Below are 24,441 nucleotides of genomic sequence, written 5' to 3'. Positions count from 1 at the left end.
CACTAACAACGCTTGCCCCCTTACAGGTTACGGGTGGGTGGGGGGGGGTCTTTGTCTTCATGGCATCGCAAAGAGGGCCCGTTCGCAATCGACAATGCTTGTGATGTGCAGTGCGCTCGGGCACAGAAAGCGCACGACGCAAACACAAGCTGCCTTCGCATGGCACCAACACAGAAGAATCCGCGGGTTCTGCTCTTAATGCCCCCGTCGACAGCCAGTGCAGTTCTGGGCAAATGTAATGGGGGAAGCCTTCGGGGACTCGTAAATCCATACTGTCAAGGGGGGGGGGGGGGGGGGGACAGGCCCACTGAGCTGCATTGTCGGGCTTTTGTCCCTGCCGACTTAGCTCGGTTGTAAACTGAATAATGCAATTTCACGGCCAAAGTGGGCAAATGCGCCTCGGTTTTAAACAGAGGAGCGGGGATTTGGCCGAGTTCCACCGACCAGTCGGGCGATTGTCGCCGTCTGGGGTTTCGTGGGGAGGGCCTCGTCAGGTGTTTTGCATTCCCCTCGCCGGCACGGCGAGCGGTTTCCTGTGAAAGTTTTAGGGGGAAATGTCTGGCTGACCTTATGTCTGTATGGGTGTCTGGTTGGCTGTCCATCCATCTGGTTGTCTGTCTTTCTTGTCATGTTGTCTTGTCTGTCTGGTTGGTGTTTTTGTTTGTCAGGCAGTCTGTCTTTCTGTCTCGTCTTTCTGTCTGGTTGTTTGTCCGTCTGGTTGTAAATGGCAGCGTAAATGGGTTCACCGCAGCGAGTCGATGGGCAGGTCACGTGCGGTAGAGGAAAGTGTTTGGGTATGGCCATCTCTTCCGAGACGTCACGTCAGCATGGAAGAGTAGACCAAATACCCTCTCGAGTGCTCCCTCCGGCGTGACGAAGCATGGGAGCAAAATCGCAGGGCTGCACCTTTACCTTTTTCACCGGGAAATAATGCCAAAGGTGCCGCGCAACGAGTTGGGCCGCTGTGCCGTTCAATACGTTCGTTTGTGCCAACCGGCTCACCGGTCGCTACATTCGTCCTGAACTTTCGCAAACCGGTAATCGTCCACGGAAGCGGTCACGTGTTTGCCCGGAGTGTCGTTCAACAACCCCGATGCGAACTCCCCGTCCCCCGATGCCCGTCCGTGTGTCCGTCTGAACCCGTCTTCGTGTGGCCCGTCCCTCCCGGCAGGCGTTTGGGCAGGCGTACTCGAACCACAAGCGCGCGGCGGAGGATGGGGAGACGCGCGAGGAGACGCTGCTGGAGGAGTCGGCGTCGCGCGAGGCGCTGCACCTGGCACGGGTTCTGCGCCTCGAGGGCGAGCTCAAGGCGGCGCGCACGGCGCTCAGCAACGCCCTCGCCGACGTCGATCGACTCACCGTGCTCGCCACTCAGCTCAAGGAGGTGCGTGCATGCGTGTGCGTGCGTGCGTGCGTCGGGAGCGGCCAGCACCACGGCGGGCGGGCGTGATGCTGGCCACCCACACCCCACCTCGTGTGCCGTGCCAGCCTTCGTAGGTGCTGCTCGCAAACAGCACTTGCCCCAACAGTCTGTTAAGGCTGTAGGCGGGATCTTTGTCTTGTTGCGTGTGCGTGTGCGCGACGCCGCGAACGAGCGGAGCGATTGGTTGACACGGGGTTCGAAGGTCGTTTCCCCCCTACGACGGTGGCCGTCTGTCAATGAGTGATTCGAGCGGAAACAGAAGTGGCCGCTGGAGATCCTATATTTCTGGGAGGCTCAACCGGGACACGTGGTGAGCTCGCAGCCCTGCCCTCCGTCAGCACCACCCATTTTTAAATGGCCACTCCAACTCAATCGCTAACCGCTGGCCAAAGAAGGAATGTTCTCTCCTCCATGCCGACGTGAGGCCCACCTTCTCTGCCCATAGGGCCCATCGGAATGCCCATCAAGGCTGGTCGTGTGCCAAGTAGATTGGTCATGTGGTGTAAGAATTGGTTTTACCCTTTCTGACAATAAAACAGGTGCTAAGATGTTAAAACAGTTTAACACGTAGGCTTTCGCGACCAATATCATCCATAATACAGGTTATTTTGTTAGATGTCGTTAAACCCGCCACCACCTGACACAGCCAACTAGTAAGGGTGGTCACGTAAACAGAACGTTGCCAATCCGTCACTAGTACAGCACACCGGTGTGTTGGAGAGCCAAGCCACAACATTTACAATCTGAGTCCGACGTTTTGCCAGTAATTTCAACTCGCTTCATCAGGTGACAGCCATATCAGATGTTAAAACACCAAACAGAAACCCTTTGCAAGGAATCATACCTGCATTAACCACACATACTTGGTTAACATGCAAACATGCATGATGTAGATGCTCACCCCGAGCTATAAATGCCCTGGTAGTGGCGTTGTCTCTGTGCTGTTCGCCTTTTGGTGTCCTCTGATCTAACACCGTTTGAGACTAGGCCCTAAAGAAAGCTGTCTCTGGTGTGGACCAATCAGCTTCAAAGACAATGCATATATTACCAGAGCATGTTTTTGTTTGCAAGTTCACCACATGTGTGTGTGTGTGTGGTTAATGCAGATTTTATTCCTTGCATAGGGTTCCTGTTTTGTGATTTAGCAGCTTAGCACCTGCTTTATTGCCAGAAAGGGTAAAACCGATTCTTACATTTTGATACTGGCAAAAAAGGTCCCATGATGATCACGTGGTGTAAACCACGGCGTATCCACCAATTGTTTGCAGCCATTAAAGACCCCCCCCCCAACCATGTGGTAGGGGATGGTGAAGATTATGGTGACTGGAAATGCCAAAAACTGCACCCAAAATGAGCCATTCTGAGTCACCGCAAGGTGCGTAGGCCGTGCACAGTGGGCGTGGTGGGAGGGCTTCACGGGACGGCGATTACGAGTGCCGTGTGGTAGAATTTACCTGAGCCACACCTGATGATGATGTGGGCAGATGGCAACGAACGCCCGAATTCGCCGACTCACTTTCGCGGGGCAGGGTCAACGCGGATTTCACAACGGAGTGCCTTTCGTGCCAGAAGCAAACGCCCATTATTCTTTTTTGTAATGTGTGCGCAAAATAATAATGAGTGGAGAAATGTGCAGATTGATGCAACCAATATATTACAAAATTACAAGTGTGAATGGGGTTTCAAAGTATAAACGGAGTGTGCTTTTGCCAATAACATCTGATAATTCGGCAGCATTTGTTTAACAATGCTTAACCGCTGACGAGACCCAAAAAGTGGAAACCTGGTCCAGAATTTGCTTGCTTAAATGCCGCTCGATAATGTCGGTGTGGAAAGCCCAATAGGCTGGTAAAGTAAAACAATTCCATTCATATGTGGAGACACAACTGAATTTTGTATACATACGTATACATTTTTCAGAAGTGATGAAATACACAGTAATCACTAGGGGTGTAACAATGCACGGATTAATCAATATGGATTCCTAAGGATCAAGGTATATGTTTTAAATCACAGTGGTAAAAGCAATGTTTTAATATGACATTTTCAATACGTTGTACGTTATGGGTTCGTGTGAACTCTGAAGCCACTAGTGGCCGCTCCATTGATTGCAATGGGAAAAAAAAGACTTGTTGATTGCATTATTAACCTGAATGGCAACAATTTATAAGTACATAACTGTGGAAGGTTATGGGGAGTCATGAGAGTTATCGTAAAAATGCCACCAAACGCTCAAACCGGTCAAAAGCTGCTTTAAATTTACAATAAAATCCATGAAACATTTGGATTCATGTCGTGTGTAAAATGTGACCGAATCTCAATAAGCATTATTCCGCCGGCAGGGAGAGAGAGAAATCGAGTGAACAAACACGAGCTGTGTCACGTACGATAACCCCTGGATGGGGAAAAATTCATTTCACGTAATTATCCCACGGGAACACAAATCTCGCGTCAACCCCATCGGCCGGCATAGCCAACTTGTTTAGACAGTAAATTCCCAGCCTGTCCCCACCGCTCAACGCGCCGGTCCCTCGTGACGGCACTGGGCCTTCGTGACGACACCGGTCCCTTGTGATGGCACCGGTCCCTTGTGATGGCACCGGGCCTTCGTGACGACACCGGTCCCTTGTGATGGCACCGGTCCCTTGTGATGGCACCGGTCCCTTGTGATGGCACCGGGCCTTCGTGACGGCACCGGTCCCTTGTGATGGCACCGGGCCTTCGTGACGGCACCGAGCTAAAAACCGCTGCGAGTGTTGACTGGAGCTCGCGTGATGGATCATGCTCCTTGACTAGAACAGCAAGGTATTGTGTTTCATGCGGCAAGCACTTTGTGTGTGGTTCAGGTTTTGCTCACCACTCATGTTAGCTTGTGGCTGGGGATGGAACGCAGATCGCCACATTCACAGCACGGTGAGCTCAACACTCTCCCGACTGCTCTTCATGCAAAGCTCGCCCATATAGCCGTGTTTGTTATGCTGATGGTTGCAGGTGCTGTTAGTGAGCACTTATTAGTGAGGCTGGCAATGGCGCATGAGGTGGTGGTGTCAGAACAATGCCCCCAACGACCTTTCTCTCCACAGTGCTGATGTTGATGCACTGCACTAGCTACCTATTTAAGGCTGAGTTGATCTAGTGGATGACCAGAACCTGTTCAGATATCACTCGACGCTGATTGTTAGCCCTGGTCGGGAATCGAACTCTGGAAAATGTGATCGTAGCATGTACACGCACGTGTACAATACATGTACTTAATACTTACATACAATACATGTACTTAATACTCGTGCACGGAGCTGTTAGAAAGGACATTGCGGCAAGGAGGATGACGGTAGAGTGGAAGCATGGCACAGCGTGCTAACCACCGCACCACCACTCCCCATAATCAAAGCCAATGGGCTTTCTTGTTAAATCCTTATTGTATGCTCTTCGAGTGAGCGCATTACGGAGCACCTATTAAGGCTGGGGTGCAGTTGTCAGCACTGTGCTTTGGCCACTTTCATCTCCTCAGTTCCGATGGTTACACGCGCCCCGTACTAGGGCGCTCATTTAAGGGCTCAATCGACCTAGGGGAGGCGCAGGACCGTTTCGGATGTTCCACGACCGAAATTGAACACGGGTCGCCAGGTTTTGTGGCCCGGTGCACTAACCGCTCAACGCTACGCTATTGCTCCCCACTACAAGCCTCGCCCAAAGACAAAGATCTCCCGTATAGCCTTAGACTGTTGGGGCAAGTGCTGTTAGTGAGTAGCACCTCTGGGAGCCGGCATGGCACACTAAGTGGGTGGGTGGCCACCACCACGCTCGGCTGCCTTTGTCTCCCCAGTGACGATGTTTACCAGAGGTTGCAACCGGGTACTCGATACCCGTACCCTACCCGATACCCGGCTACCCGTACCCGGCCGGGTACAGGTATGGGTACCCGTTTGCGACCCTGGTGCGGCCGGGTACGGGTAGGCCGTGAGTCACTGGTGAGTAACCGTTTGTCACTCATTTCGGGTAGGGTACGGGGTAGGGAACGGGTACCCGTACCCGGCCGGGTACGGGTACCCGTTTGCGACCCTGGTGCGGCCGGGTACGGGTACGGGTAAGGAATCAAAACCCGTTTGCGACCTCTGATGTTTACACACCGCACCAGGTACTCATTTGAGGCTCACCCATACACTGTCACACAGACGCACCATGTATGGGGGGGGGGCTGTGATTGTCACGCAAAATTGGACCCCACTTTCCGTTGGAATGAAGGCACACGTGGGAGAACAACCTGGCCACACTGATGGCAGAGCCATTGACACGTAGTGGTTGAGCGTCGCCGGTGTGAAGCCACTTAGCCTGTCTGATTTTAATAGCAAGTTCCACGCAAGCGTACGTCAGCCACGACGCCGTTTCCACCGGTGATGTCTGGGCGAGTGCGCTGTGGGGGGACGGAGGGCACGTGGAATGGGATGCCACGTCTTTATTTCAGGCCTGAGCTGAGTGGCCGCAAGAGACGGTCGACAGTGCCGCATCGTCGGTTGAGGACATCACCTGTCGCGTAGATCACAGCCGCATCTGGATATCGCCCGCGGTCAATGCAAAATGAAACCACGTATCCTGGAATGAATGAAAACATCTGCGCTGATGTGATGGCGATGATGAAAATGCATCGGAGAGCTTTACAGCCCAACGGTGGAAACCTACGTAGTTGCAGTAATGAATGAAAATCTTTGAACATAAACAGGGCATGATTTTACCGAGCGAGCATGTTCTGAACTAACAGGGCCTCGGAGGAATTGAGTGAATACAAATATGTATTCTTGTAAAATAAGGGCAAACGCCAATTTAGATCCGGTCTTTGGTATAGTGTGCCAACATCTCTGTTATTCGTAACGGGGGAAATTGCACAGTTTCGACCATTGCTTCAAGATGTGAATCTGGCCTCAGCATTACATTGTGCTCCTTAACGCTTGCTTGTGAGATGTTGCATTGGAACAGTTGGAAGGGTCAAGTTTGCGCTGTCAGTCACTGGCAGCTCATGGAGCCAACGGCATCGCCACACCATGAAACAACTTCCCAGTCACGGTGTAGCCAAGGGTGGAGAATATCGCCCTGCTCCAGTATTAGTGATTAGAGAGCATGGGGGCGGGGGGGTGAATGGACGATCCGAGATCTGGGGATATTGTTCCACATCTGGGAGCACGAGAGGTGTGGCACCCATCCGGTGGTGTTGAACATGAGCCGAACCTGTTCCTTCAAGTGTCTCTCTGCCTTACCACACCTCCCAGCACCTCTTGTCACATCGCCCCATCTCTCAACATCTTCCGATGCTTCCCAGTGACTACTTACCTCCTCTCTCCTCCCTGCACCTCCTCACAACTGCTGTCCCCTCACGTGACCTCTCAGCATCTCGAAGCATCTCGAAGCATCTCCCAATCGCTTCTCAGCAACTTCCAGCAACTCCTCTTCTCGACTCCCCGCACCTTCCTTCAACCTCCTCGTGCCTCCCCAGCCCCTCGGCTGTCCTCTCTGCACCTCACTGCGCCTCCCTTCACCTCTCCTGCATCGTCTGCCCCGCATCATCATCTCCCCCTTACCTCCCCACAAGCTCCCAAGTCACTCTCATTTTCTCCTGCTCACCTCCCCACGCCTGCCAGCGCCTTCCCCGCCTCGCGCCGGAGCTGTCGTTTGATTAAGGGGAGCGTCTCCTTCGGGGAGCTCGTGTCAGCAGGATCGACGCACCATGCTGCGTCGGCAAGACGGCCGCTCTTGAGAAATTACACTTCCCCCCCCCCCCCCCCCCCCCCCCGCTGCTGAAATTGAACACCTTTCGGCCGAGATCAGCCCATGGCAAAAGGCAAAAAGATATATGAAACGAGTGTGGACTGTATAATTCGATACGTAAATAAGCACATAGGCGAACGAACAAAGAAATGGATGGGTTAACTTGGTTATTTTAATCAATGAAACCGCGGCGTGATTAATTTGGTGATTTAAACGTTTGAGTTTCAGCCAAATGAGACGCGGGGTCTGGGGATGACGTTTCTGTCGGTACCCCGGGGGGTGAGGCTGCCGTCCCTCCGCCGAGTTCTTGGCCACGACTCGAGATGGCACGGTGGGGGGGGGGGGGCGCGGCGAGAATCTCTGGGGCAGGTTGGGAGGCAGAACGGCGGAGCGGTAACACTTGCGCCTCACAGTGCAAGGGAGCCTGAGTTCGATTCGTCACCTGGGGGGGGGGGTGCCTTTCTGTGCGGAGTTGGTATGCTCTCCCCCCCCTGTTCTGCATGGGTTTACTCCGGTTCATCTGATTTCCTCCCACTGGCTAAACGTTTTTTTTCACAGGCATTGGCCAAAACATCCCAATGCTGAAAAATGACCTGCAAATGACTCGATTGGGATTACACATCACACACAGCGGCAACATCGGCCTCGACTGAAATAAACTTGGCAGGGACGCTCCTAAAAGAGACTCCTGATGCTCTGTGAGGCTTTCCTGAGTAAACAAGTCAACATAACAACAAGAAAATTATTCAAAAAAACAAGTTACGGCTGTAGTTCTCGGCGTTATGCCCTGCCTCCGCTGGGTGTGTCTGTGTTTGTGCCCAAACACGTTGTGGCTTAAACACAATTTGTGTGTTGGGGCATGTCTGGCTGAGTCTGTTTGTATCAAATAGTTCTGCGTTTAATTGCAAGCTGCTGTATCACTCAGCGACGCAGTGGTGCGCACACTGACCCGAATTCTATTGCCGGCCACGGCTGACGTCAGTGCCGAGTGACGCCTGAACCGTTACCCGCGATCCCCGCTTCACCAACCCACACTGACCAACGTGGTGAAGTATGGTCAAACAACTCTCGGCTTGGAGAGGCCCTCATCCCGCAGTGGGTTGACCGAAGAAGCTGTAAATTATTATTACAAAGGAATGTCATTATGAGCCAAAGTAACATGTGTACATTGCTAGATATATATACTCTGTGTAAACTTAGCTTTTATGGAAAAATAAGCTGAAGACATCAAGTCGGGTTTCAATATATAATGCAGCAATATTGTGTAGTGATAAAAGTATCTTCTTCTTTTGTATGGCTGATGTAGATGCAGAACAACAGCTACAATTTCACATTCAGGTGTCCAAGCCAGACAACCGCGTTAGGAGCGGCGGAGTGTATCCTTCGTATTGGTGGATCGGGGCATTGCGTCGTGATCCACTGTACGGTCCATTTTGGATGACCGCAGTTGCACACTACTGGAGGGTTTTTAATTTTCCATTGGTGAATCAGGTATCCGCATCTGCCAGGGTTTGTCCAGATGTGGTTCAGGGTGTACCATGAGCTTCGTGGAAGTTCAAACCCAGGGATCTTCTGTTTTGGGTATTTACAAGGTGTTTGTTTGCGAGTTGTTTTGAACTCCATTCAGCTCTATCCACTAAGATGCACCGTCTACGTGGATAGTTAGGGAGTGCGAAATTATGTTTGACACTTGTGCTAAAATGTACTGGAAAGTGTATGCGGATCGCTCGTGCGCCTACAATCATCAGGCACCCGGCAGCGTTCGTTTAACGGGTAACACGCTGCTGATGAGACTCGGAGAAGTCAAAACCGCTCCGGGGAGTGCCGCTTTAACAAGCAGCCACTGGAAAGTCATCGCTCCAGGAGGCACGTCGCCTCATGGCCTCAAGTGTTTCCACTTGATTTGTTTTGAGTTTTGCGACAAAACCACAACCGTGTTTGTTGTCATGCTTTAATACGGCAATGGCCTGCAGGGAAACGTCATTAGCGAAAGTGTGTTCCCTCTGCTGCCTCGCGGACCCTTGCATCAATCTCTCTCGGCGGTGTCAAGGGCGGGCTTTGCTGTGCTCGGCGTCCTTCTGCGCCGCGTGACTCCGCGCTCACCTCTGAGCTCCCGCGTCTGCCAGGTCGATGGCCGAGGCTCCCCCTTTCCCGTCGCGTTATAGTACAGAGTTAGACTGATGGCCTTAATCTAAGTTGTCTTGTGGTTGTTGTTGTTGTTCGACTTGCATCCCGTCGTGTTGTAGTACACAGTTAGACTGATGGCCTTAATCTAAGTTGTCTTGTGGTTGTTGTTGTTGTTTGACTTGCATCCCACTGGGATATTTGCACAGGGTTGGTCTACGGTGATTTTTTCTGCAATATTTTGCTGTCTTTTCTTGGATTTTCTGTTTGCACTTAGTCACTTTAAGATGTTTTCTTGTTCATGCTTTTGTTTTTTGTTTGTTGCGGTTGCACCCGATTCAAGAGCCGAATGGCTCTTGAACTTTGTCGCGTGGCCTCCCGTCGGCGCTTAACGGCGAGCGCCCGCGGAGCGTTGGCGGCTCGCGAGCGAGAGCGGAGACACGCGGCCGATTGTGGACGCGCAAACCACCCCCCCCCCCCCCGCTGGGGTTGAGATCGTGACGGGAGCCACTCGGAATAAATAAACGTTGGTTTGCCTGGACGTGTCTTTGTACGTATTGTGGAGGCTTATGCACAGCAATAATATTCTTCGGCTGGCTCGGTAGTCATCGGATATATGGCTCGTAAGCAGAGACGACGGCAAATAGAAATGGTGTGGGGGGGGGGGGGGAAGCTGAAAAGTGCACGAAGAAGCGTGCTGAGATGCAGGCGTGTAATTACACTGAGAGACAGAGTGGTCCACATGGATTAGAGAACGTACGCATGTTAAAGACACCGTTATAATTATTAAGAAATGTTAAGTGTGCTTGTGAAGGGCACGTTGCGAGAAGGGATGACAGCCACTGCATGAGACTGGTCGCAGAATGGCAGCCAAAGGCCCGATTCTCCACGGTTGACCGGATTAACCGTGGAGGAGAATAATGATTATGATCTCTTGATTTAAAGCTATCGTGACTGCAGGGATTCATCTTCTTGGTTCTTTCGGTAAAGTCACGTAGAATGGAAATAATAAAATAATAAGAATAAAACATAATAAAATAATTCTCACGACGTTTCGGCCACAACGCAAGCAGCCTGTCCTCAGGTGAACTTTACCGAAAGAACCAAGAAGATTATGATCTCGTCGCCAAAGGCCAAGAGGTCATCGTGGCCAGTGCTTTGATGTCACCTCACTTTTCCATTGCTCTCCCTCGCTCTGCTAGGTCCAATAGTTGTTGTAAAGTCGACACCCGACCGTCCACGGACCGCTGTGGCGGTCTCCCGCGTCTGGCTGTTATGGTCCTCACCGTGGTCGCCGATCCTCCCAGGGTGCCACTGGTTTGACCCCGTCTCGGTGACCTGCCGCCCCCCTCCACGCGCAGTCCCTACCCATCTCTACCTCCTCTTGCCGATTACACCTTGCCACGCGCTATGCTTTTGCGGTGTTGCGATTCAGTCTGCGATACAGTTTTATTTTGGAATATCTCCTATCATGGGACCTTGTTTTTTTGCCGGTATCAAAGTATGAAATAGAAGATTAGGTTTGACCCTTTCTGGCAATAAAGCGCGAGGTGTAAGATGTTCAAACGCCAAATAGATCCCTTTTGCAAGGAATCAAGTCGCATTAACCACACGCACTTGTGGTGAACATGCAAACAATCGTGCTCTGATAATAGATGGGCATTGTGTTTGAAGCTGATTGGCCTACACCAGAGAGAGCCTTCTCTAGGGCCTAGTCTCACTGCCAGTGTCAGAAGGGAGAATGCCAAAAGGTGAACAGCACAAAGACAATGCAAGTATCAGAACACTTGTAGCTCCGGTTGAGCAGATATTTAATGGGAACCTTTTTTGCCAGTATCAAAGTGTGAAAAATAAGAATAGGTTTTACCCTTTCCTTTTTGTCAGTATGAAAGTATCATGAAGGAGAAATTTAGTATAGTGGATGAATGATGAGAGGTGATCCTGCTTTACACTTAAAATATAGTCAGAGTCTAAATATGTATTTATCCTGGAGAAATGGAATGAGCTATGAGGCCCATTTTTCACAGATGTGCTGTCGGGACTGGTCAACAACGACAAACAATACAAAAACTCGATAGGAATGCAACGTGTATGAAAAGTCAGCAAATCACTAAAAATTAATACCTTAAAATAGGTCAAGTATATAAGATCAAAAACCCAGTCCATTTTTGCAAGCACTCGTTCTAAGCTCCGTAAATATTCCGTATAAAATCACAGTGTACACACCTACTCGGTCGCACGCCCTGTGACATTCACCGACTGTACAATAAGGAGGAGGGATAACGCCGCTTATTCCAATCGAAATCGATTCTTACTGACTCGAGTAACGTTTACCGTTTTACGAAATGCAATCACTTCTCTTGATCGATCATTACTGGCATCATTGTTCTTACGGTAGTCTGCTGATTTTAACTTTACGCGATTCGGATGGAATCCATCCCACGTAGTTTCATTTCGAAGGAAAACATTTAAGAGTCTTAATTTTAGAACTTTCGTGACTGTGTTGTACTACATTACATTTCGATATTTTACTAGGTTATTGAATTTTAGTTTGTCCTTCTCCTGATTTTCAGACTTGCTTGCCGTGTCATCGCACTTGCAGAACCTTGTTTTTGGACCACTCATTGATATGCAAATGTTTTCTCTAACCCCCTCCCTCTCTCTGCCTCCTCCCCCCTCTGTCTATTTAAGCCCACCCCACAGAGATGATCACCCCTCTCTGTTACCTGTGTTGCTCCCTCTATGTATCTTGGTGATATCTGTCTGCTAATATGTCTGTCTATAGTTTTCTGGTTAGATTTTATGTCGCTATTTCATTATACCTGATGATTGCTTGTGTTGCAATCGAAACGTCGTATGCTATTATTTAATTTAATTTATTATTTTATCTTTAGACGTGACTTAACCGAAAGAACCAAATAATAACATTTAAGAGGTAGCAGCAGCCCTCCAATCGCTGGCTCTCACACTCCTGTTGACAGAGGGGCCTCCACTAGAGAGGCAGCCTTAGCCCCTCGATTGGGTACTTTGGCCTACTTTCCTACGCTGGCCAGACGTCTTGAAAAAAGTGGGAGTATTCCCACACTTTATCCCACGCGCGACCTGCCCATCCGCTAACCGTAATGAACCCGTTTAACACGTAGGCTTTCGCGACCAATGTTATTCATAATCAACGATTTTTGGGTTTAGATCGCGTTTATTTATAAATGTGTCGTAACCCTCCACCACCCGACACGGCCAATCAGTAAAAATGGGTCACGTTGACAAAGACAAATAGTTCACTGCTTTAGCCCACCGGTGTGTTGAAGCAACAACATTTACAATTTGAGTACGACGTTTCGCTGGTAATTGCAACCAGCATCATCGGTGGGCTAAAGCAGTGAACTATTTGTCTTTGTCAACGTGACCCATTTTTACTGATTGGCCGTGTCGGGTGGTGGAGGGTTACGACACATTTATAAATAAACGCGATCTAAACCCAAAAATCGTTGATTATGCGTAATGAACCCATTTACGCTGCCGGGTGGATGGAGGCGGTGAAATGTCAAGAAACCTGCGTACATTTTTGAACTGCCGCGTCGGGTAGAACAAACGGGTGACCTCCAGGATTAACGCACAATTATTTGGAAAATAATAATGATTGCAACTTTTAAAAGTGTACAGCATTTGCTCGCCCTCAAAAAGACAGAATAGCTTTGGGGCAATGAGAAACTACAGCCGTTCGACCCTTCCCATCCAAGCTCTGCGGTCCTCTTTATATGCTGGTGTTATCGGCCAATTAATGAGTGTTCACATGCGGGAACAAACTGGAGCATCCAGGGAAAACCCACACGTGCAAAGAGGGAAACGCTGTATCCCGTACAGAAGGGACCAGAGGAGTTCACATTTGCTGTACCGCCTTCTCCTGGTGAGTCAGAGCATGGCACCTTGATGCCCACGGGAAGAGACTTTCGCTACATTTTGTGTGAGCCACCAACCCTCGCCTCCACGGTGCCGGAATATAGGCGTACCCGACCACTCTCCGGCATATAATAAGGATATGTACATTTTTATCCCGTTTGCAAAAAAGGACACGGTTTTTGACAGGGCGCGTAGTGATTATTCCAAACAACTTTCATTTGAATAAACAGCAATTATTCAAACAAAAGGGTGACTTGTAACACCCCGTGAATGGTTTGTCTTTCAGCCGGACACTTTTAATCCGCGAATGATATCCCATTTAAAAGATATTGACGTTCTGTCAGCCTGAACCGTAACTTTATTCACATTTTTCTTTTTTAAATTTAAATGCTTTTTGCGCAATTATTTTTCTTTCTCCCTCATTAAATCCCGCCACAGGAAAACGCTGACCGCAATTATTCACAATAATTGCATTGCTTCAGCAAGGGGAAGGGAGGAGGGGGGGGTGCACAGGAGAAGCCTTGACAAACTCTAGCTTGCTCAACAAAATCGATAAATATGCTCATTTTAATGTGCCCTGAATACAGACGCTAACAGCAATGCGGCGTGTGCCTATTCTAACAAATGGGATGACATTGTCAACAAAGCACGGGCATCTGCCGCGATTCTCCGTGGGTTCAGATGCTCACGCAACAGCTGCTCCATGCTGGATCAAGGGCCTGAGACCCAATTCACGCCGATGGCATCGTCCAAACTCGGCGCATTCCAGAAGCTCCGCCGGATTGAACCTCGATTGCACTCTGATGGGAGGACTGGCTGTGAAATGGCGGGTGGTGCAGGCCAGGGACCGCGACATGACCAGAAGATTCCAGCAGGGCAACGGATTCTTAAATATAATCTGTGTGGAGCTTTGAGTGTTACACTCTCATGTGCGTAGTTGGCTTTCATTCGGGTGCAGCCCTCCAAATTTTTGCCAAAAGTTCTTCAATAGGATTTTACAAACATCCCCAATTCAAGACCCTCCTGAAAAAAAAGTCTTGGGACTCGGACCGCTTTTCCATGAGCCCCAGAAACCCGTCAGTTCGTGGCACCGCATTGAAGTGTTTCTCTGTATTCAACTGGAGTGGGCCGCCATTTATGGAAAGAGCCCCAATTGTCCAGCACGACGTCACCTAGCGGACTGGCCCGAATGCATGCAAGGAGAGATGGAGGCCGAATGCTGCCGTGCAGATGTGGACTTTCACCGATTTCCACGTCGGTGACACTTTTTGTTGTTTTTAGTAAAGGAGGAGTGTAGCGGGTGGGGGCTGTTTGGGAAGTGGGGGCGGCCCAGTGGAGACAGCACTTGGCTTCGGCCACTGATTTAGGAGTGGAAATGGCTCACGGACGTTTGGCCGAGTTAAACAAAAAATTTGCCAAGATTCTATGATCCTTGTGCCTGTCTCCTGGGAGACCTGACCGTCCGGTCCCGTGCCTCCCCGTAGTCCCGTGTCTTTAATTTGTCAGGGCAAATTTAATTGGTCGCTTGTATTCATCCCTTTATTTATCTGGTCCTCTCCGCCTTAAGAGTTTAATGACCCTGCTAAGTAACACGGAACTTTCTGTTTATTTTTCCCACCTTAAAGAACTCGAGTTACATTTCAGCGGCAGCGGTTTCTTTATATATTTTTTTAGCCCCAAGCTCTTTTAAAGGTCGCGGTGTGACGGCATGTGGCGTCTAGACGGAGCCGATTGGGACTGTCACTTCCCCGTCCTCCCCCTGAGCCTTGCTTTCTGTGAAAAAAACACCTCTGAGGGAGGCAATTAAAGGAAAGCAAGTGCACGGTTCTCCGCCATCCGGAGGTGAAGTCCTGCACGAGGCCAGTGTTACTCTCGTCAGCGTTGTTTATTTTAGGCGCAGCCTCAGTCCAGTCTGACGCCGGAATGTGGAATCTCACTTGAGGCCTCGTCTGTGGATTTCATGAAGTCATTCTATTGGTCTAGTTGACTAAAGCGGTAAAGCGTTTTTAGTCAAATGCCTTCAGTTATTAGATGTTTGTGTGAGGCGCATGCAATCCCCTTCCTGCCCGGTATTATCAGGTCAGCTAATCGGTGAACTCTTGTTGAAATACTTATACAAAATATACAATTTACCATTACGGGATTCCTCGGTGCACTGTTCCCTCTCGTAACTTTACTCAATTAACTTATTCTGCGTCATCATTCTGAATACTTAATATCGTCTCGTCAGAGTCGGTCATCCCTCGGTCGCTAGTGCGAGTCGTTGCCCCCTGACTGAAACAACAAAACAAACTTGATCGACGGCACATTTTTCTCACCGCTCGTTTCCACCAAAAATCACCCAACATTTCCACCGCGTGTGTCCGAGCCCCTTTGAAAAAGGGCCCACGACAAAAACAACCGTCATCATTTTTCGATTTAAAGCTTTCGTGACTGCAGGGATTCATCTTCTTGGTTCTTTCAGTAAAGTCACGTAGAATGGAAATAATAAAATAAGACATTTTTATTTTATTATTTCTATTCTACGTGACTTTACCGAAAGAACCAAGAAGACCGTCGTCATCATCATCATCACCATCACCGGGGGGACGAGCGATCGAGAGACGCACGGGCGGACGAGTGGGCGGATGGGGAGAGGCGAAGACACCATGGCTCGCGTGCGCAACGTCTCCTCTGCCCTTGGTCGGAGTCGCTCTTTTTACGAGCCCATAAATTGTGTTTCCCCTCGGAGCGGTGTTTTTGAAGAATTGCAGCTCGGCAGCGCCGTGAAGTCGACGAGCGCCGTCGCCGGTGTGGCTGGTCGCTCGCCCGCACGCCACGCACGTGGTTGGGCCATCGCGTGGCCCAAAGTCGCGGTAGCAAAATCTAGATTTGAATCTATTATGCAGTCTATTCTTAGTCTTAAGCCTCACCTTACCATATTAATAAAAAGTGTGCCGTACTTGGCCCTTCCCCTCTTCAACCATTATATATACGGAGTGGTAGCTCTTGTGATCTCTCATTTACTTGATACAGCCGTCGTGGCTGTGACGGTTCCACCTGAAGACGGAAGCTTGTGTTGCCTCCGAAACGTCGTGATTTTTATTTTATTTTACTTTTATTAATTTTAATTTTTTTACCTACGTGACTTTACCGAAAAAACCTAAGAATATGAAAAAACCTAAGAATATCGCGGTAGCAAAGTTCACAGGGCCGTGGCCTAAAGTGACGTTTTGTTTCCGTGGATTTATCTGCGGACGATTAAATCCTCCCTTGGAAACGTTGCTGAGGCAGCTGCTGCTGTGGTCCACTGGCTTTTGAAAACATCCACATTGGTAATAGGTGGGGAGCGGGTGGGGGATGGTGGAGATGAGAATGAGGGGATGGCAATGAATCTGCTTCTCCAGATCAGATTCCAAATGAAATAATTTGTCATGTTTATATGAAAGTGGGTTATTGCTTTTTCTCCATGCAATATTAAATAGATGAGATATTGTTGTGAATTAATTTCGGCCAAACCAGTGATTTTGTTTGTATTCGCATCTATGTGTGTGTGCATTTATAGTATCATCATGCATATGTGCATTATACTGTACATAAGGGAAAAGTAAAAAAGTGATTAGCTCACTGCACACCCGGTAACCCGAGTTTAAGTCCTTGCAACAGTTTACATGACCGGCAAATTATTTAAAATCAGTGGTACCGAACCCCACTGAAACCAACTTGGACTGACCAGTGCGGCGAAGTATGGTCGACAAACACGTGACCAACACGACATAGGGATGCCTTCAGCCAGCAGTCGATTGACTACCCATAAGTAACATGCAAAGATACACGGGGACAATTCACCCAGAGTGTTGAGGCAAGTGCTGTCATTAGACGGCTGTTCATTGCACACGAGCGGTGGTGTGGCCAGAACCATGCAGAGCCACCTTTGTCTCCCCAGTGCTGATGCTCGCACACTGCATCAGGCAATCATTTCAGGTTGAGTTGATCTCGTGGACACCCGGGACAGGTTCAGATACCACCTGCCACTCGTGTTCTACATGGCCAGGAATTCAACTGCCTCGCTAAGCGTAGTCATATCGATATATTATTGAATCTTTCTGCGTGGAGCTTGATGAGTTAACCTTGCTACCAAGTGGCTTTTCACTAGGTATTCAAATTTCCTCCCACGTGCCAAAAACTCAAATTGTCGGCATTGGCCACCGCATCCCAATGCAGGGCCCTCCGCCCTCCTGATCTAAGAGTCCTGAGAGCCTTGGTGAGCTTTTTCTCTCGTCACCGTTATTAATTCTGCACGTCAGTATGCGCAGTGCGGCATTAGACGTCGGAACACGCTTTTCACAAACCGCGCGGACGCAAGACAAACATTAATACTTGAAAGATCATTGCCTCCATGTCGGGCTCTGCACATTAAAATAAATAACAGCGTAAAGAAGTCGGCGGGCCACGATTGCCAACCGCCGGGATTGCGTGCGCTCAATCTCCCGTCCTCTGGCGAGGAATTAGCGCAGTCCCATCGTGACTGACCCACTTTCCTCGGGGGTCACGAGTTCAAGTCTGGCTACTTACGGGGGCCCACACCCTTCCTCCGCCACAGGCAAGCTCTCTTCCGCAGGGTGGAGGGTGGGGGGGCAGGAAAGGAAGCAGAAGCAAAGTGGAAGACTGAGACGAATCTCTCAGGGTGCCTAAGTGCACTTGCATTATTATCACGTGTGCCCCGGTGTCCTTGTGTGGTGGGCATCTGACGGTTGCGTGCGCGCGCGCGCGCGTGTGCGGTCGAGGGAAAGTGGTAGGGAGCGGTGGTGCCGCGGTTAGCGCGCCGAGCTATGAATCCGGTGACCCGAGTTTGAGTCCCAATCACGGCCACCACCAACACCAGTGACGATTATCTGAACTGGTCCTAGGCCGTCCAGTAGGTTGCACTTAGCCTCAAATGAGTTCCTGGTGCGGTGTGTAAACTTCAACACTGGGGAGACAAAGGCGGCCGGGAATGGTGCTTGCCCACTCTCCTCGTGTGCCGTGCCGGCCTTCATAGGTGCTCGCTAACAGCACTTGCTCGAGCAGTCTCTTAAGGCTACACGGGGGATCTTTTTATTTGGTAGAGCGAAAGGGATGGTTTCCTTTGTACATTATTCATGTTGCTCAGATGCCTCTCATGTGTAAGGAATAAAGGAAATGAGGATGAAATTATAAGGCTTGGAAAATTACAGCATCTCTTGGTTAACCTACGTGTTCCCGCATGGGTTTTCAAGAATGTAAATAGAACCTGACGAAAATGATTGCTGAGTGGAGGGAGTCTGTCGGTTTTTTATTTGCTTAATGGTATGATTAATTTCCGTATTACCATTTAGGCTCGCTCATTGGACACTTTGATATTTGCGAACCGCTGAGATGTTAATATTTTAACTAAAGGGCGAGTGTGGAAATGGGAAGTATTAGCAGGCAGTGCCTTTGAAACGAGGAACTCGCATTCGCCTTTGGGATTATCTTCAGATGCGGTCCAGTTTGCATGTTTTGCGAGCATTCGTCCGGTCTTCCACCTCCCGTGCCTGCACCTCGAGTCTTGGATCCGCATTTCCCACCTCACCCCCCCCCCCCCCCCGTAAAGTCTCTAGAGAAGCACTGATAGCCTCTTAGAGTCTGCACGTTTACGCTGCTGCTGTTCTTGTCATTGCCGAGTGACTCGGCTCTCGTGCGCGTGTCGCTCGTCACGATCTCGATCCGACCCGAATTCGGTTCCCGCGAAAGCTCTCCCAAGCACGTGGAGTGGAACGTCGGACATCACGCTCCGATCACCACCTGGTTCAACCCCAAATAAAAACACGCACATTGGAGAACCTCCCTTGCGACGTCGATTGAAAGCGCCATTCCGCAGCCTCACGTCGGGCAACACGCACACAGAACCAATACGCAAGATTCTTTTTTCTTTACAATTTTGCTTCAACGGGAAGCTCATGTATGTATGTTGAAATGTTTTCGTACTGGACAACAAACTAAACAGTTCTAAAAAAAATTGTTTTGAATCTAGATGTCAAAGTGCACAGCTCCAGTGACACCCTAATATCGTTAGGAAGAGCGTTCCAGACGGCCATTCGAGCTTAGCGGTCACCTCCGGGGGGGGGGGGGAGGAGGCAGTGGTGACGCGAGACGACCGTGCGCGAGACTTGGACATGATGCGACATCCTCGCGTCCTTGAGGCGTTTCACAAAGAGTGATTTTTTTTTGCAGCGGTTCCTTTCAAAAGTGGAAATAGACGCGAAAAGACAAAGGCTCGAATTAACTGAGGCTTACGGGATTAAGGATATCAAGTAGAAACTGGGTCACCAGGTGAACCATAATCCACCGGCTCATTTTCGTCCCGCGCATTCTTCAAAGGGTCCACGATGGTCAATTTCAATTAAATATCTTGCTTTGCCACGCATTTATATTGATAGTGATGCAAGCAATTAGCGACCTGCTCCCACGCAGCGGTGGAAATGAGCGAAGGCCAGAGGGGGGGGGAGGCAGTGACTTTGAAGGAGGCTAGGACACGCCGGAGGTGTGAAGGGCGCATGTCAGAGCAAACACAACACACACACACAGACAAAGCGCCACCGTAGAGCCCTAACAGACTGTCGGGGCAAGTGCTGTTAGTGAACGCATATGGGGCCGTCTATAAATGACGTCACGCACCTGGGGGGGGGGGTCAGATTTTTGTGACAATGTGTGACGACGGGGGGGGTTGAGAAATGTGACGTCACATCAAAATGCGCAACTTTAAATTTAGAATTATTATAACAACATTAATTGTTATAACAACACTCCTACAACATCAGAGTGCAGCGCCATATTAAATACGCACTACAATGACAATATTTTAAAGCGATTTGAAGCATTTGTTTTTTTTGGGAGGGGGGGGGGCAGAGCTTTGTGACGTCAAGCAGGGTGTAGCACGTGCTAGGTGTTCGTTTCTGATTTTTAAGAATATCATGTTTTGGGGTTTTAAGGACAATTTTTATTGTACAATTTCCTTATGTACTAATATAATATGGTTAAAGTTCAGTTATTTGGTGTACAAATTGATAATGATAATAATAATAATCCAACAATATCCGGTGTGCGACTACGGTCATCCATAACAGACCATGGAACAAATAAGGACTCGATGCCCCGATTCATGAATACGAAAGAGGCATCACCGCAGCGACACCACTCCGCTACTACTGACTCAATCGTCTGGCTCAACCACCCCAAATGCCAGCTCTCCATCAACAGCAGGCGCACAAAGAATTAAAATGTCTTCACGCTCACAATAGTGACGTCACCCGATGCCACGTGACACCGCCTTGGGTGGGAAAAGTGGCACGTGAGTTCATGGACAATCTTTGTCTTCGCGTGCAATCGGTCCGCGTTTATGTTCGCGCGTTGCGATGGCACTGGTTAGCATGTCCGGCTACAAAGCGGACGACTCTAGTTCAATTCCCTGCTCACGACCGATCCTGGGCCTCCCCTTGGTCGACAAATGAGTACCTGGTGGAGTGTGTAAACATCAGCATTGGGGAGACAAAGGTGACCGGGCGTGATGCTGGCCACCCACCGCCTCGTGTGCCATGCCAGCCTTCGTAGGTGCTCGCTAAGAACACTTGCCCCAACAGTCTGAATGTTGAAGGCTATCCGGGATATCTTTATATGTCAGAATCAGAATCTTTATTAAGACTGCGGGAGGAATCCGATGAGCTAGGAAGCTCTTGTTCACAGATGTCCTGTATGGTCGGGTCAGCAAGTTACAACGGCAAAAAATACGCAAATCGGTAGGACTGCAACATCGAGAAAATGCTAAGCTAGTAACTAAATTTGAATGAATAATACATCATTTAATTATACATGTCCTAAAATTATCAGCATTGTGTGTGTGTGCGCTTGCGTGCGGTCGTGGCTGTCAGAACTCGGAGAAGCTGGAGCGGCAGCGCAGCTGTCTGCGCGACGAGATCAAGCAGTACAAGGTGCGCGAGTCCCGCCTGCTGCAGGACTACGGGGAGCTGGAGGAGGAGAACATCTCGCTCCAGAAGCAGGCCTCCACCCTGCGCCAGAACCAGGTGAGCCCCCGCAACTCGACGCATCTCTCCTGCCTCCTGCCGGAGGCGTGGTGGAGTGGTGGCGGGGTGGAGTGGTGGAGTGGTGGAGTGGTGGAGTGGTGGCGGGGTGGAGTGGTGGAGTGGTGGCGTGGTGGCGTGGTGGCGTGGTGGAATGGTGGAGTGGTGGAGTGGTGGAGTGGTGAATTGGTGATGTGGTGACGTGGAGTGGTGGAGTGGTGGAGTGGTGGAGTGGTGGAGTGGTGAATTGGTGACGTGGTGGCGGGGAGTGGTGGAGTGGTGGAGGGGTGGAGTGGTGGAGTGGTGGAGTGGTGGCATGGAGTGGTCGCGTGGTGGAGTGGTGATGGGGTGGAGTAGTCGCATGGTGGAGTGGTGGAGTGGTGGAGTGGTGGAGTGGTGGCAGGGTGGAGTGGTGACGTGGTGAATTGGTGACATGGAGTGGTGGCGTGGTGGTGGGGTGGAGTGGTAGCGTGGTGGCATGGTGGCGTGGCTGGCATCGGTCCCCGAGTTTCCCGCTGTTGAGTTCCTGGGTTTGATTTTGGAGCATAGTCAGTTGATAGGTTCAGCCCGGTCCAGATGCGGATCGAGAATTTCCCTAAGGGAAGTGCGGTCCCACAGGAACTATATAAATAATTCGACATGTTTTGTCTGCTAAATGTCAATAAAATACCAATTTATTTGGGCCTCAAGGGGCAGGGTTTTTGTATTCTCTTAGTGTGGAGAAATTTCATCTCAAAGAATTAAAAAGTATGACTGTAATACTCTGCAGCAGGGTGGATGGGAAATTACTTCCCACTATCTTGTGGACACGAGGGCAGCACTAGAAGGGATCTCAGAGGTAACTCTGTGATATCCACTTTAGCGGTCTGTTCCATAACACGGGGAGGCGGACGCTTACTACTTTTTGAGAGAGTTCTGAATGTATCCTTTGTCTCATGATGTGACGCCAATAGCATTATAAGTAAAATTTTGGTTGGCCAACAAAAAAAACTATTAAAATAATATATATATTTTTCCCATTACAGAAATCTTCAAACTAATATCACCAAAGCGTGTAATAAATGTTAGGCTCTGTAAAGCAGAAATCTGGCGTATTTAGAAAAGCCACGGTCCTTTGAGCCAACAAAATTCAAAACTCATCACAGATATATTATAGTATGCACAGCCATTTCCCAGGACACCTCCCTGTTAACGCCTACCACAGCTTGGAGACGTATCTACAAGACAAGAGCCACTTGAATTTTGAGTCGCATCTTCATGCAAGTCACGGAGCGGGGGGGGGGCACGCCCGCTGGTGGTGATCATCAGCAAGCAGCTGGCTCAACGCAGCGGCCACATGGCCACTGAACCTCCTCCGATTTGCACGGTTGGCTTTGTGTGGTGTGAAAGAAGTTCAACAAATATACATACACTGTCACTGTGACACTGCCTTCCCGTTCAAGATTTCCCGAAGGCGTCCGTTGCCCCCCCCCCCCCCAACCCGCCAACCGCTGGCTCGCGAGACACGGAGAGGGAATGGGACAATCAATCGAGAGACCACACCAGCCGAAGTGACCGAGATAAGACTTAACGAGTTATTGAGCCAGCGGTCACAGGGCTCGCCGGCGGCTTATGGGAACTCGTGAATTCGCGCGCGTCGGAAAACGAGGCAAGAGCGTCAAGTTTCTACCACGGTAATGTTTTGCCGCCGTTGTCCACATCTCCGGGAACGCGTCAGACCGCGGGAAGCTATGCCGGGTTAAGGCTGCACGGTGCTTGGGTGGGCGACCACCGAGCATACACCGGGCGTAGGCTCGCAGGTTCACGGAGAGGCAGTGCGGCAAAATCCATTGCTCATACCGACATATGCTCTTGTATCTATGGCTCCTCTGCCTTCGCCAACCTGCACTGACCAGCTTGGTGAAATATGGTCAAATAACCTGCACGACCCAGGGGGTCCTCATCCAGCAGTAGGATTGATAAAGGGCTGTTCAATGCAATAAATATTTTGCTATTTGGTTTACAAGTTGGACGTGTAACTAGCAATTTATTGGGTCAGTGAATTCGATTATCACAGTCGCGTGACGGAAAGCATTAAGTGTGTCACACGTGTAGCCCAGTTGGCTTTAGATGCATTGCACCTGAACATGTAGGCCACGTTAACCGTGAGAAACTACTGGAATATAAATGCTTGAAAAAAACACACACATTGCCCTTCTGTAGCTAGAATTTCCCACACCAGCCCCGTGAAGTCAGAGGGGGCTCCATTCGTGTGTTGCCGAATGATGGCGAATGATGGTGATGAGATATTCATCTGCAGCATCTTCAAGCGGAAGCTCCGCACTGCTTGTCGACGCGGAGATGAGAACCTTGGCAGAGTCTAAACCGCGTGTCGACAAAACGTCACCGCCGTGTTACGGGAAAAACGTACCTCGATCAGTGAACCGTGTATATCCGAGACACGCGTTCAATAAAACGGCGTTGGGCAAGCTTTAAATGTTTTTTTAGTTTGTTTTCCTGTGGGCCTTTCTGTAGATTTGGGGCCTGGCCCAACGTCCTGTGTAGATCTCCGACGTTGTTTTAAGGCTGTGACGTCCGTCATTTTTGCTCCATGTGCTGGAAGCTTCTTCCCGGCACGTGGACCAAAACGTCGGACATCGTGCCGAACGACACGCGCAGATCAACCTGACAAAACACATCGGGGAGCCACACAGCGCAGCCACTAAAACCAGCGTAGGAGTAAATATCCCGGGGCGAGGGTTGGTAGATCACACGGTTCCACGAATCTCCTTGCCCATAGGTGTCGAGGTCGCCCTCTTCTGGCTTTCCAGAGTATGGCAGTACAGCAAGTGGGTTAATTCCAGCTATATGGGCGTTGTCGCCCCCCCCCACCCTCCTCCATATGTTTATTTTTCTCTGGGTACTCCAGTTTCCTTCCACCCGTGAGTGAAGTCGGTCCAACGTCCCAATGTAGCACCACAGAGCTTGGGTCATTGTTGGCGGCGGTTTTGGCTGCCTTCTTGTCCGTGGTTTCCCGCTGCCTCCGAATCGATCTCTCCGTCTTCGAGAGCGAACGAAGCGCCGTGGTGGCGAGATGTTAACTACCTCGCCTGGTGTACAGGAGGTCATGGGTTCAATCCCGACCCTGGCGCCTGCTGCTGTATATTTGGAGTTTGCATGTCTCTTTCTCCCCGTGGT

General features: G+C 49.9%; 1 protein-coding gene across 2 annotated transcripts in view; it reads left to right on the top strand.

The window, feature by feature from the left end:
* Window positions 1-24,441, top strand: part of LOC133342637 (protein bicaudal D homolog 2-like) — an 89,428-nt gene that overhangs the window by 47,586 nt on the left and 17,401 nt on the right. For both annotated transcript variants that reach the window (XM_061551916.1, XM_061551917.1), the window contains exons 2-3: window positions 1,172-1,384; window positions 21,115-21,267. In XM_061551916.1, the coding sequence (XP_061407900.1) occupies window positions 1,172-1,384; window positions 21,115-21,267 (366 nt within the window). The remainder of the gene's footprint in view (window positions 1-1,171; window positions 1,385-21,114; window positions 21,268-24,441) is intronic.

This window comes from Lethenteron reissneri, chromosome 15 (assembly GCF_015708825.2).
Source record: "Lethenteron reissneri isolate LAM-NWPU_2019-01 chromosome 15, ASM1570882v1, whole genome shotgun sequence".
NCBI lineage: Eukaryota > Metazoa > Chordata > Hyperoartia > Petromyzontiformes > Petromyzontidae > Lethenteron > Lethenteron reissneri.
The sequence above is the reverse complement of the archived record's forward strand: the minus strand, read 5'-3'. Positions and strand labels throughout refer to the sequence as shown.